The sequence below is a fragment of the Lipophrys pholis genome (genome assembly GCF_963383615.2).
Source record: "Lipophrys pholis genome assembly, chromosome: 10".
Lineage (NCBI taxonomy): Eukaryota > Metazoa > Chordata > Actinopteri > Blenniiformes > Blenniidae > Lipophrys > Lipophrys pholis.
The window spans coordinates 2796586-2808748 of NC_137640.1; the positions used below are offsets into that span (position 1 = coordinate 2796586).

Sequence of the window (12163 nt, forward strand, 5' to 3'; positions counted from 1 at the left end):
CATGAAATCATTGGGTTGTGTTACGGTGACGTGACAATTGAGACCTCTTTTAACTTCTTAATATATCGATGCCTCGTTTACACGGCAAGGTTTTCAACTTTTTGAGAGCCGCTCCTACGGTGGAAGTTTTTGAAAACACTTCGACTCTTGCCTCCTTGTAGACGGCGGAAACGCTGCGACTTCGCCTGCCGCACCACGGCCGCAATAAATAGTTCTTCAGTAACAACAAAGGAGACTTTCAGGGTCCGTATCCTCCTGGGACTTGGTAAATTTCTAGTTGAAATAAAAACCAGCAACATAATGGACAGCTCTGATTTAACACACACACACACACACACACACACACACACACACACACACACACACTTGCACCAGCGACCTCGGCTGTACTTCTTCTTCTTCTTCTTATCTCGTCATTGCCTGCTCGTCCCGGGTCCATAAAGGCCAGAGATCAGGGTTGAGTTCTTCCATTAAAACTCCAACCGGGTCAAAGGTCAGAACATCTGGGTCTGCTTTGAACATCTGGGTCTGCCGGGGACACCGAGGAGACCGTGGGCTCGGGACTCTCGCGGCGTTCTCGGCCACTTTATCTGATCTCCTTTTGAAGTTTTCTGTATTCGCAGCCTCGTTGTCCGCTACTGTACAAATACCAGAGACGCTACTGGTCCTCCAAAACCACATCACAGTGTCCCAGCATGCGTCCCTCAGAGGGACGGAGGGAGAGAAAACACAGGCTGTTCCATGAGAACGTTCGATTGGAAGATTTTCATTAAGAAAAGAAAAAAAAACTGCTTCAGGATCTTTCATTCGTCTGCGTATGTGCCTGTTTTTCACACTCTGCTGCATTTTTGTGTGTGATGGAGGGGGTGGGGGTGGTGGGGGTGATTTATTGAACAGCTTCACAGTGATACCAGAATTCCTTTGCGTTAAATGCCTGATCTGAGTGCCTTTTACTGGCCGTGTGCTTTATGGAGCGTGATCGCACTCTATTTCTCTCCTGCTTTTTAAAGAGTCTTGTTTTTTCTTTTCTTTTTTTAGAGAGGAAAGTGATGGGAAAACAGGAAGTTCAGGACAATAAAGATTATTTCCATAGATAACGTCACTATCAAAACCAGTATTCACTGATAGGCAGTGGTTGACATGTTGGCCTTTGTCTTTGTTGTTTAAGAGAATAATTTTTAGTTTAGTTCACGTGTGCAGAAGGAGGATGTTTGAGTACTGTAGCTGTTGCGCCGTAACAAACCACATTTTCTTTTGTCGGAGGAATCTTATCATAAAATCTCCGCCCTCTTTTGGTCAGATCCCCTAAAGGGGTGCGTGTTTGTTTCTACGTTAAAAGTATTTCTAACATTACTTGGAACTGAGTACAACTTGAGCATTGGAGCAGTCGGTTATTGGAACTACAGAAGATGTTTTGTTTCAGTTTTCCCTGGAACTTGTTGGTTTTTTTGTATTTATTAATCAGCTGTGTGTTTGTCTCTATTTTACTTTCTCTGAAGGAAAGTACCGTGAACATCAATAGTGTGTGAGTTGAATCAAATACCTTCAAATAGTAATGTAGTCTGACGGTTCAAATAGTAACTAATACTTCGAGTAGTACCATTAAATACCTCTTTTACTTCTGTCGAAGGAATGTTGTCCTCCAGTTTTCCTCAGACCTCTGAATTCATTTTTGAAGAAGCAACTTCTTGCCAAAAACGTTTTCTTCTTTCTGTCATTCAGTTTTGGTTCCAGTCGTTGTCGTAACTCGGAATCGTCCCGGTGAGAGGATGCCGGTTCGATTCCACGCTCCCCTCTGTGGTTTGCAGTTTGCGTGTTCTCCCTGAGCCCGTAGGAATTTCCTCTGAAGCCTCATTTACAAAGCAACTTCTTGACGCTAACACAGAAAACTTCTGTTGCACCCCCTAGTGGCCCAGCACGAAAACTACATCCAACTACAAACTACATCAGCGTTTCTGACGTTTTCCGTGGAAACAGAGGTTGTTTTCAAAAAGTTTGCGTTCAAATGTAAAACTTATCCGAAACAAAAACGAAGCGTTTTTCACTTGAAACGTATTCCAGTTTGTCGCACAGACAAAAATACATGTGTGGTTTCTTTTTAGGCTTTTAGCCGTGAGATTACTGTAAAGTGTAAGTGTGTCTCTCTGTTTGCTCGGTGATGGACTGGAAGCCTGTTAAAAGGCCACATCTTCTACAGTACAAGTACAGGAGGGACGGACGACCGGCTGCTGACGTGTCTTCTTTTACTTTGCGTGTCAAAATCAGCTTCCTTCCAAATTCCTTCCCGTGGAACCCGTCAGCCGGCGGAGGCTGCGATGCTCTCCCGCAGGCCTGGGCCGTGGGCGTGGATCATATTGGCCTTTAATCTGTAAAATGTGCTTAATGCTGACAGAGAGTGAGGGAGGCATTTTGTCACGGCTAATTTTCAGCTTTCTTCCACCAGTTTTTTGTTATGATCTATGCTGCATAGTTTCAGACATGGGCAGAGCGCTGCTTTAAACAGGATGTACCACACTGTTGGGTTTGGTTCCAAATCGGATCCATATGAAGATTATATTGTGGCCCATCTGTTAGTAGTTGGTGTTGAATTATTTGCTACATGCTCTGTTTGGGGTGAGTTCACTGCTCCACAGAACGCTCTTGTTAGCAGTTTGGAATCGGCTTTAATTTCAGCGAGCGGGACTCTGCAGACGAGGTTGTCTGTCACCTGCAGAAATCCTGCTTGAGAAAGACCAGACGCTCCGCTCACTTCCTGGATGCTGAGCCGTGTGGTTGTGTGCTAAGAAAGCAGACTTACAGCAGACAAGGCTCTGATTTCAGCAGATGTTCGCCTGCCAATCTCGGACGCAGGTTTTAAAGCTCCGGCACGACGATGATGTGACAAAGATGAAGATGATTATAACACAAGGCAGCGCGTCCTCGTACGCCCCATCAGCTTCCATTGTGTTTGTTATTTCAGCACGTGATGAAGTCAACAACTCTTCCTTTAGTTTAGTCATTCAGATGAAAACCTTTTATAATCTTGACTGACTGGATTCATGTTTTTTTGTTTTTTGTTTGTTTTTTTCTGTGAAATTGTCCAAAAATATTAACTTTTAATATCTGGCAGTTTGTCAACGTTGGTGTGTTTGAGCGAGCTGAACTGCCATTAAGGACTTTTCAATTAAATTCATCTTTATTTATATCGCACCACATACAACACGGTCATTTCGAGGTGCTTTTAACACCCAACGAAAAGGGTTTTCTCTCTGTTTAAACACCAAAGGATTACACAAAACTGTAATCCTCTCCATTCTAGTATTTTCTGAACGATATAAATAATCTAGTTATGAGCGGTACACATGCCAACTCCTGTCAGCAGTGACAGAATAGGAGGAAATTCACGCGTTCATCCACAATCATACAGACATCAAAAAACACAATACTCTACAGTTGACTCAATGATGACTTTACCGGGTTGGAAGTATCACATTATAAATAGTCACATTATTATAATTAACTTGTTGCTTTAAGTAGTAGTTTTCCAACATTTCACTCATAATTAAGTACAATTTCCTCATTACGTAATCTTCTTCACTACATTTTAACTCAAAAGTCACTGCTGAATACATCCTCACTGTGTTTTAGAAAATGTACACTTTATTGGGCACGTGGCCATTTTCAGTAATTACCTGATTTCTGCCAAACTAACACGAGTAGGGTGTACGGAAAAGTATACAAATGAAGTAGTTGTGTTCGGTTTAGTTCATGTATTTGTGCTTTAACCTCCTTATAAGCAACATAAACAATGTTTTGTTTTTCCCTTATTGCTTTAAATATGGAAAAATATTCAATAATATTATTTATAAATTGATATACGTATTGCTGTTTTTTTTTTGCCGTTTTCTTTCAGTAAAATCTCAAATAGAGTACGCAGCATTTTCTCCCACTGACCGGTCAACGTTCAGCTCACCTCAGTGACTGAATCGGTCATTAGTTCTACTAACGCGTCACATGACGCTAGAATACCTCGGGGACCATTTAGATTTACTTTCCAGGTTAAATGTGAGTCACGGGTTGAGCTCCAAGGTGACACTCTGACTCCAGCCCACATGTTAAACCCAACATTTCACCACTTCCATCCATCTGAACCCTGAAAGGAAAAACACATTAAAGAAATGAAACATTTAAAAAAAGAAAGTGTTTAAGTTGTGTTTTGGTTATAAAATCTCTCCTAGCAGCGGCGAGCAGCAGTAAAGGAGGCCGTACCAGGATTTAGGTCCAGAAATAGTTTAGGTCATTTTGCTCGCTTTGAGCGCAGCAGAGCAGTCGGCACTGAGGAGTCGCGCTGCTCTATGTCTCCGTCACCCTCCTCAGGTTCCATCAGAGCTCTGTGGTTAGGTCATTTTCACTCACTACGCAAAGGGTCATATCCTCACATGCCTTAGCTCTTTGCACAGTGCTGCAAAGACAGTAGTAGTAGTATTAGTAGTAGTAGTAGTAGTAGTAGTCGTAGTAGTACGCTGATTGGAAGAACAAGCTGCTGCTTGGTTTGACCAACGATCAATGATATTAGAAAACTCTATTAAAAAAATAATCACACTATGAAGCAAACACTGTTTCCTGAGGGCTGCATTTACTTGTAGTCAGCAATATTGTGCAAGTTACAGAAGATTGGTAATTCACAGTTATTAACTACTTCTTTAAAAGGTAGTACATATACTTTTCGCAACTTTATTGAAATGCTGCGACTGTGCACCACGCTCGTAGTAAAAAGCTCTTCTGCACAAGCTCAGTAGGTGGATCATAAAAAGGATGTTTTCCCGGCATATTGTCGTGACTCCCTCGCCATATTCTCCCGGGACTTGCTGGATTTAGAGTTGAGTTTTCTCCCGGAAAACTAAGCTTTGTTTGACAAAAATATTACAGTGAAGACAAACGCTGGCAAACCTTCCAATCCAAGATCCTTCACAATGAAAAGCCTCCTCGCATTTTTGTGCCATTTTTCTTCTGACGACCTCAGATTAGACGAAGCCAACTTGTCATCACTGGCGCCCAATATATGGGGTTGGTAATGGAAACTACTGAAAGAACACTTTTGACTGCTTGAGCATGGAGCGAAGGCAAACTGTGGCCACTGGCAGAAGAGCATGTCCAGGTGAGGTTTGAGGCACAGTGAGCTGAACTCTGTTGTTTCACCTGGAGATGCAGGTTTATTTCAGTTCATTTGACCTGCACATGCACGCCGACAGAAACTAAACAAAAGGCCACTTTACTGGGGTTTTTTCTTCATTTCGCTGCGGCCGGCCAAATGTCTTGCATTTGTTTACTTTCCCCTTTTGGGCGTCTGTCCCTTTAAGGCTCATATCAGATAAGAATGCCTGGCAGGGCGGCAAACAATCAATAAGACCATGTGACGGTCGCAGGGTGGGATAACAAAGGGCGTAGCTGCTACTTATAATTGAGCACTTGCAGCGGCGCTCGTTGTTCCTTCATGCCATTTACAAAGTGTTCTCTATTACATCCCATAATCAATATAATTATGAAGCAAGTGGATTATTTAATGTAATTGTGGAGCAAGTCGCCCGATCATAATTACATTCAGCCCCATGATGAATTATGTCTCATTGCTGTTGGTAATTACTCTGAAAATGTTTCCAGTTATGCCTTCAGAGCCAAAAAAATTGGTTTTGAGTAATGTACAGAGCTGCTCACATGAGAAAGAGCTGTTTGTCCTGCTGTTGCCGACTGTGGAGAAAATGGACTGAAGCTTTCATCTGCTGGGCTGCGTGTAGACGATGTCAAAGAGAAAGAAAAAAAGAGAGAAATTGCTTGGCTGAATGAGGTTTTTCAACCCGGATGATCTTAAACCTGAAGAGAGTCGGAGGCAGAATCGGGCCCGTACTTGTCGGCTCTGTGTGTGTTCAGTGTTCTTGTAAGGAGTGTGATTAAGCGCCGTGGAGCCTCGCTGAGATGTGGGTGCCTGCTCGCCAAAAGACTGAGCTATGCAAGTGCCGCTTTGTGTGCGTTCCTCTGTAATAAGATCACCCAAGAAAAGACGTTTTCAAGAGGTCCTCCGTCAGTTGAGAGGTCTCTCCTTCAGGGCAAGGGAGCGCAAATTTACCTCCGTCGCAATGTCAACGTACGCAGTCTAGAAGAAGGCATCTCCAGAAAGTCATGCACTTTAATGGAGCACTTTTAGTTGGTAAGACACATCTCAGTGTACGTAGACAAGCCTCAGATGAGTTGTAGGAAAACTGATGCACCAAAGTGAAGAACAGACGAAGATGATAGAGATCAAATGTGTGTTGAAACCAATTCGAGGCCCACAGAAGACGACCGACGAAGCCACAGGCAGCCGTCATTGAGGTTTCTGTAAAGCCTTCACACAAATTGTCTTTTCATCTACAGCTGTTGCGTCTGACTCTTCTCCGTGTGGCCAAAGAGAATTATACTGTTCTTGGTCACGGTTGAGAACGCACAGCGACCTTGTTACAGCAGAGCTTTCTTAAAGGTTTAGACGGAATCGTACTGCCAGTTTCGGTTGTAGCCATTGTAGATTTCTTGACTGAACATCCATGATGTGGGTCTCGGCGTCCTCTACATCCAAAAGGTGCTTTATTAGATGGAATCAGGTGACTATAGAGGCCTTTTGAGTCCAGTGAACTTTTGGAAAGAGCCATCAGAAGATAGTACAACGTTGTCATAAAGGGATAGACGGTGGTCTGGGGACCGAAATGTGCCAAGACAATATCTCCCACACTATTACACCACCAGGTATCCATGCTTTAATGTCATTTACACCAAATTCTGATCCAACCATCGAGAAATGAGGATTAGCCTATTAGCTATTTGCAATAGCGGCTCTTTGAACAGGTGTACCTCATTAAGTTACTAATGATCTCATCTGACGGTCAGTTTGGGAGGGGTTCATCAATTAGCTCTTCAAACTGCCGCTACCTAATGTGGACTAAACGAAGGGAAAGGGTGAAGCAATGGAAGGTATTACATAGAGAATCAAGATAAGTGCCATCAGAAATAGGAGATTTTGGTGTGGAGGAAGAGTTCTGACCTCAACGGCAACAGAACTTCTTTGTCAGTTTGAGTCCAGACCGTTCTTCACCCTCACAGCATCGCGGCAGGAAACATTTGCGTCCAACACCTGGCCTTATTAAAGCAACTAGCATCAGTAGCTACTGGAGCATGCAGTCCGCCATTGCCGTTGTTGAGCGACGTCGCGGAGCGGGTCGTGGGGATCTCGGGTCCAGAGGTGGGGTGATGATGTCACCGTTTTCAGCAGACGTGCGTCTCAAAGCCGAAGGCAGCATCTTCAATTTCTCCACTCTGGAACCCGTTTTTAAAAAAAGAAAAACCGTTTTCAGGCTCCGACCGTTACAAGAAGTCATGTCGTGGTGTGGGGAGGACCTGAGTTCCTGGTGTTGATCCAAGTATCTTTTGTCAGAACAGAATTTACACTCTGCCTTATGTTTATCATTCTCAGTAATATTCAATCACCAGAATCACCAAACCACTGGCACCATTTGAATTCTCTTGTTTACCTGCGGACAGGGACGCTGATGGATGACGTCACGTGATACTCGTCGGGTTTTATCGGGGAGTTTTTTACGAGTACGAACAAAAATACTCTGTACAGGATCGGATCCGATACTGGAATCGGTATCAGTGCTACTGTGGATCATTGATGAAGGAGCTGATATGTGAAAGTTTAATTCAACTACGTCTTTGTGAAACTTTAAATATACTTTAATCTGTTATTTGTTTTACTTCCAATAGATTTCCTTGAAGGGAACGGCTGAACTACCTTGAAAATCAAAATATCATAAATGGGTGGAGTCAAGGCCGAATGACACTTAAACGCCCTGAAGATTACGTCTCTTGTTGGTTCTTCAAAGTAAATCCTCTTCTCAATTAGAAGTTTAGGATTACTTAAAACAGGTTTCTTTTCTCTTAGTTGTTTTCTTATTCTGCCTCTTTTGTATCACACCTCCTGCGTCCTCTTTCAGAATGCTGCTGGTCCTCTCTGGCTGATTATTATGTCATTACATGAAACAGGCAACGTGCACACCGCCCGCTTCTTTTTTATTCATCAGGTGAGATTATACTATAACTAATCCGCATAAACAGGTAACACAATAATCTGTAATTAGTTAAATAACTGCTTCCAAGAGCCGTTTACATGTGGAAACGCCAAACTTTTGTCGAATTTTGGATTTCTGTTTAACACGACAACGGTGGACAGAGTCACTGAAAACGCAACTTTTTGAAAACGCTCAGACTCCTTCCTGTGTGGACGGCCGAAGCGCCGGCGTGTCTCTAATGGAGGAAATATTTCACCTGCCCAGGAGCTGTTTCCCCCTAAATCCACTGGATTGGTCCTTGGATGATGACGAAGCGTCTCTGGAGATTTCAGGGAATTCAGGTTAATAGTTTTTGCGAAAACTTGGTGAAACACATGCAAACAAACCGATAGATAAATACACGTGAACAAAACTTAACCTTTGCCCAAACTTTCGTTGGCGACGGTAACAAACAACGGCGCCGACTCGTGGCCCAACATGAAAACTACAGTGTTTTCAGAGTTTCTGCCGTTGCCGTGTAAACGGAAAACTTTTCCGAAACGAAAATACTCGAAACGTCGTTTTATAAATGAGGCCTTATTTTCTTCAATTTGAAAAAAAAAAATAAGAACATTGTCACGTTAATGTTCCAGCGTCGAAATTGAGGCGAGAAAAAAAAGGAATAATTGAAATACATTGCAAATACATGTAGCAGCATTAATCTCACAAAAAAACTTTGCATTAAAATTACTTTTACTATCAAACAATCTTGAGGTACACGTTGTTTTAGCATTAGCATCATTAGCATTTTTGGGGGGTTTTTTTTGGTTTTGGTTTTTCTTGACAGGGAAGAAAAACTGAATTCGCCAGAATTAAATTAAAATCAAAATTTTTCATCCTTTATTCTTGGTCACTTAATAAACAAAACCACCATGAAGACAAAACTAGTGTCATTTTCACGACAAGTTACACACAGATCAGGAAGACGAGACGAGAGTGGGAGAAGACATACAGTTTCAAAAAGTGGTTAAAATAATCGAGGTATACAAGTAGATTTTGCTCTGTTTTGATCAGATGAACCTGAAATGACCAATTATCTCTGGAAAAGCTTCTAAATGAAGTCAACAACAGGAATCAGTGGAACGTTTGTGAGTAATTAGATTGATGTTTGCCTGTAAAGACCTGTAAACGCCCCTGTCTTCACCAGAGCTGGATATTTAAAAGTGGATATTAGTATTCTGTCAAAACACAGAACCGTCCATAATTTAGTTAATTGTTGCCCTCACTCTTGACTCTCAGGCTCACATTATGTGATGTTAAGTTATAATGGCTCCAATACAGTGTTACAGTGCAAACCAAGAGGCAGTTCTTCACGGGCGAGCCTGCAGGTTTGAACTGAGGGCAAAGAAAACCAAAATCTAATGAAAGACCTTTTAGTTTTTAATTTAGATTTACGGGTCCTTGTCTGGTCCAAATCTGTGTACAGATAAGATGTACATCACATGTACAGAAATATGGAATTTTAATGCAAACAAAGACACATGAGGGCTTTTTTTGTGGGGGGGGGGGGTTCTTTTCCGTCTCTTTGGTGGTCTGAGAAATGGTCTCACTGGATCTTAGTGGGGGGGGGGTGGTAGGGTGGGGTGGGGGGGGGGGGGGGGGGGGCTGAGAGGTTACACCACCAGAGTCCCACAATTCATCATGCTCTGGACCAACAGCGGGGGGGGGGGGGGGGGCTCTGTGACCCCTTCCTTCTCCCAGGAGTGTGTGTGTGTGTGTGTGTGTGTGTGTGTGTGTGTGTGTGTGTGTGTGTGTGTGTGTGTGTGTGTGTGTGTGTGTGTGTGTGTGTGTGTGTGTGTGAGATTATCACCCACGATTCTTTGCATCCTGCTGAAGACATCAAGTTCAATATAGTCCGTCTTCATATAACGTCACTGGATGTCTCCCCCCTCAGAGACAGCAGACATGACTGATGTCTCTCTCTCTCTCTCTCTCTCTCTCTCTCTCTCTCTCTCTCTCTCTCTCTCTCTCTCTCTCTCTCTCTCTCTCTCTCTCTCTCTCTCTCTCTCTCTCTCTCTCGCTCTCTCTCTCTCTCTCTCTCTCTGAACAGGACTACCTGCAGGGTGATAGCACCAAAGCGTATCAGCAGCTGGGCTGGAAGCCAAAGGTGACCTTCGAGGTGTGTTTCCCTTCATTTTACACACACACACACACACACACACACACACACACACACACACACACACACACACACACACACACACACACACACACACACACACACACACACACACACACACACACACACACACACACACACACACACCACACCACACCACACCACACCACACACCCACCCATAATTTGGCAGTAACACCATGTACTATCATGAAATGTACCCATTAAATAACGAAACAATGAAGAAATGCGTCAGGTACCTCCAGGTGGCACCGCTCGTTATTTACAAGTTCCCATCAAAACAAAAGTATGAATTTAACTGACGAGTCACACACATACCAAACGTGCCTCTTTCTTAAAAACAGGAAATCACCTTATAAAGTGCTTTTTATTTGAATTAAATGCCGGATGCAAACTCCACAACTGGTTTGAATTCAGACAGTTTTCCTTGTTTTCCTTCCATCTCAAGTCTTTTATTTGTCGTTTCCTTCTTCAGTCCCTTTGAGACTTAAGTTAAACTGTAAGACTGTCGATCAGGACTCTTGACCAAGACGATATAGAAAGTGATGTTTGCGTACGTACTTGTTCTTTAATACTGCTGCCTCTGCCGCTGACTTTTTATTTCTCTTCCATCATGAAAAGTTTTTCTGACGCAACAAAACCCGAAAACAACTAAAAGTCTGAAGTAATATGAAATGAATATATCTGCTTATTGTATTTATTGAGCTGAACTGGTGTGTGTGTGTGTGTGTGTGCGTGCGTGCGTGCGTGCGTGCGTGCGTGCGCGTGCGTGTGCGTGCGTGCGTGCCCCTCAGCTTGACCTCAGAAGTTTTAATTGTTGCGCCTCATAAATTCATTAAAGTTAAAAACACAAAGTACAGTTGTAGTTTTTTTCTTTTTTTTAATGTACAGAATAAAAATAAACAAACACTCGAGTACAGACCCTGAAAACTGCAAAGTAGAAGTACTCAGTTACTTGCTGATTTAACTTTATATTGTGATGATTGTTTGTATAAAAAGCCTCTTTGGTCTCTGACTCACGGTGTTTCAGGTTTTCTTCCCTAAACGAGAGCTCTGCTTGTTGTTACGATCCGGTTAATGGAAACATCCCAGCTGTTCAATAATACCGTCTCTTGGTAATCCAGATGTTCCGTGTTTGTTTGCTGCCGACGTTCAGACGTAAACATGTTTGTTGTTTTCTCTCCGCTCCGGCAGGAGCTGGTGAAGGAGATGGTCGACGCCGACATCCAGCTGATGAAGCAGAATCCAAACGCCTGATTCCACATCAGAAAACTTTCCACACTCCAGCGAAAGGCCTCCATGGTGGTGGTGGGGGTGTGTGTGTGTGTGTGTGGGGGGGGGGGTCCTCTACTTTTACTCTCTTTACTTCTTGTTTCCCTGGAATCCAGTAACTTTGTCCTCCCCGTTGTGAGAAAGGTCCGGTTGAGTGGGCGCGGTTGATTCTGATCGTGTCGGTTGAATTTAAACTCTGGCTGGTATTGAAGGTCTATTTATGTTTTTATTGAAATGAGTTGATTGGAGGAGGATTTATGAATTAAATAGAAATGGTTTGAAGTTTCATCTTTTATTAGAATGAAGGAACGACGCATTTGGTACAAATAAAGAAAACTACAGTTTTAATAAGTTGTCTTCCAGTTTTATTTCCCGGGACGTGACTAAACCTTCTGTCTTATAACCTCTGCGTCTCTTTCAGACTACAAATTGTTTTCTGATTAAATTCTGTGGTTCGTCGCCACAAACATCTTTGAATTGAAGTCAGTTCATATGATTGATGCCTTCACTTGGAAAAAAAGAACAGAATTAAACTATGAAAAACTGCTTTACCAAACATTGTACATAAAAGTATTAAAACACGATGAGTCATGAAATAATACAGAATACAATAGTAGAGTGGTGCTCAATAGTGT

General features: G+C 42.7%; 1 protein-coding gene across 1 annotated transcript in view; it reads left to right on the forward strand.

Moving 5' to 3' along the window:
• Positions 1 to 11879, forward strand: part of gmds (GDP-mannose 4,6-dehydratase) — a 204432-nt gene extending 192553 nt beyond the window's left edge. Inside the window, exons 10-11 of the mRNA XM_080473832.1 lie at positions 10168 to 10236; positions 11451 to 11879. Coding sequence (XP_080329958.1) covers positions 10168 to 10236; positions 11451 to 11513 — 132 coding nt within the window. The 3' untranslated portion in view covers positions 11514 to 11879. The remainder of the gene's footprint in view (positions 1 to 10167; positions 10237 to 11450) is intronic.
• The last annotated feature ends 284 nt before the right edge of the window (positions 11880 to 12163 follow it).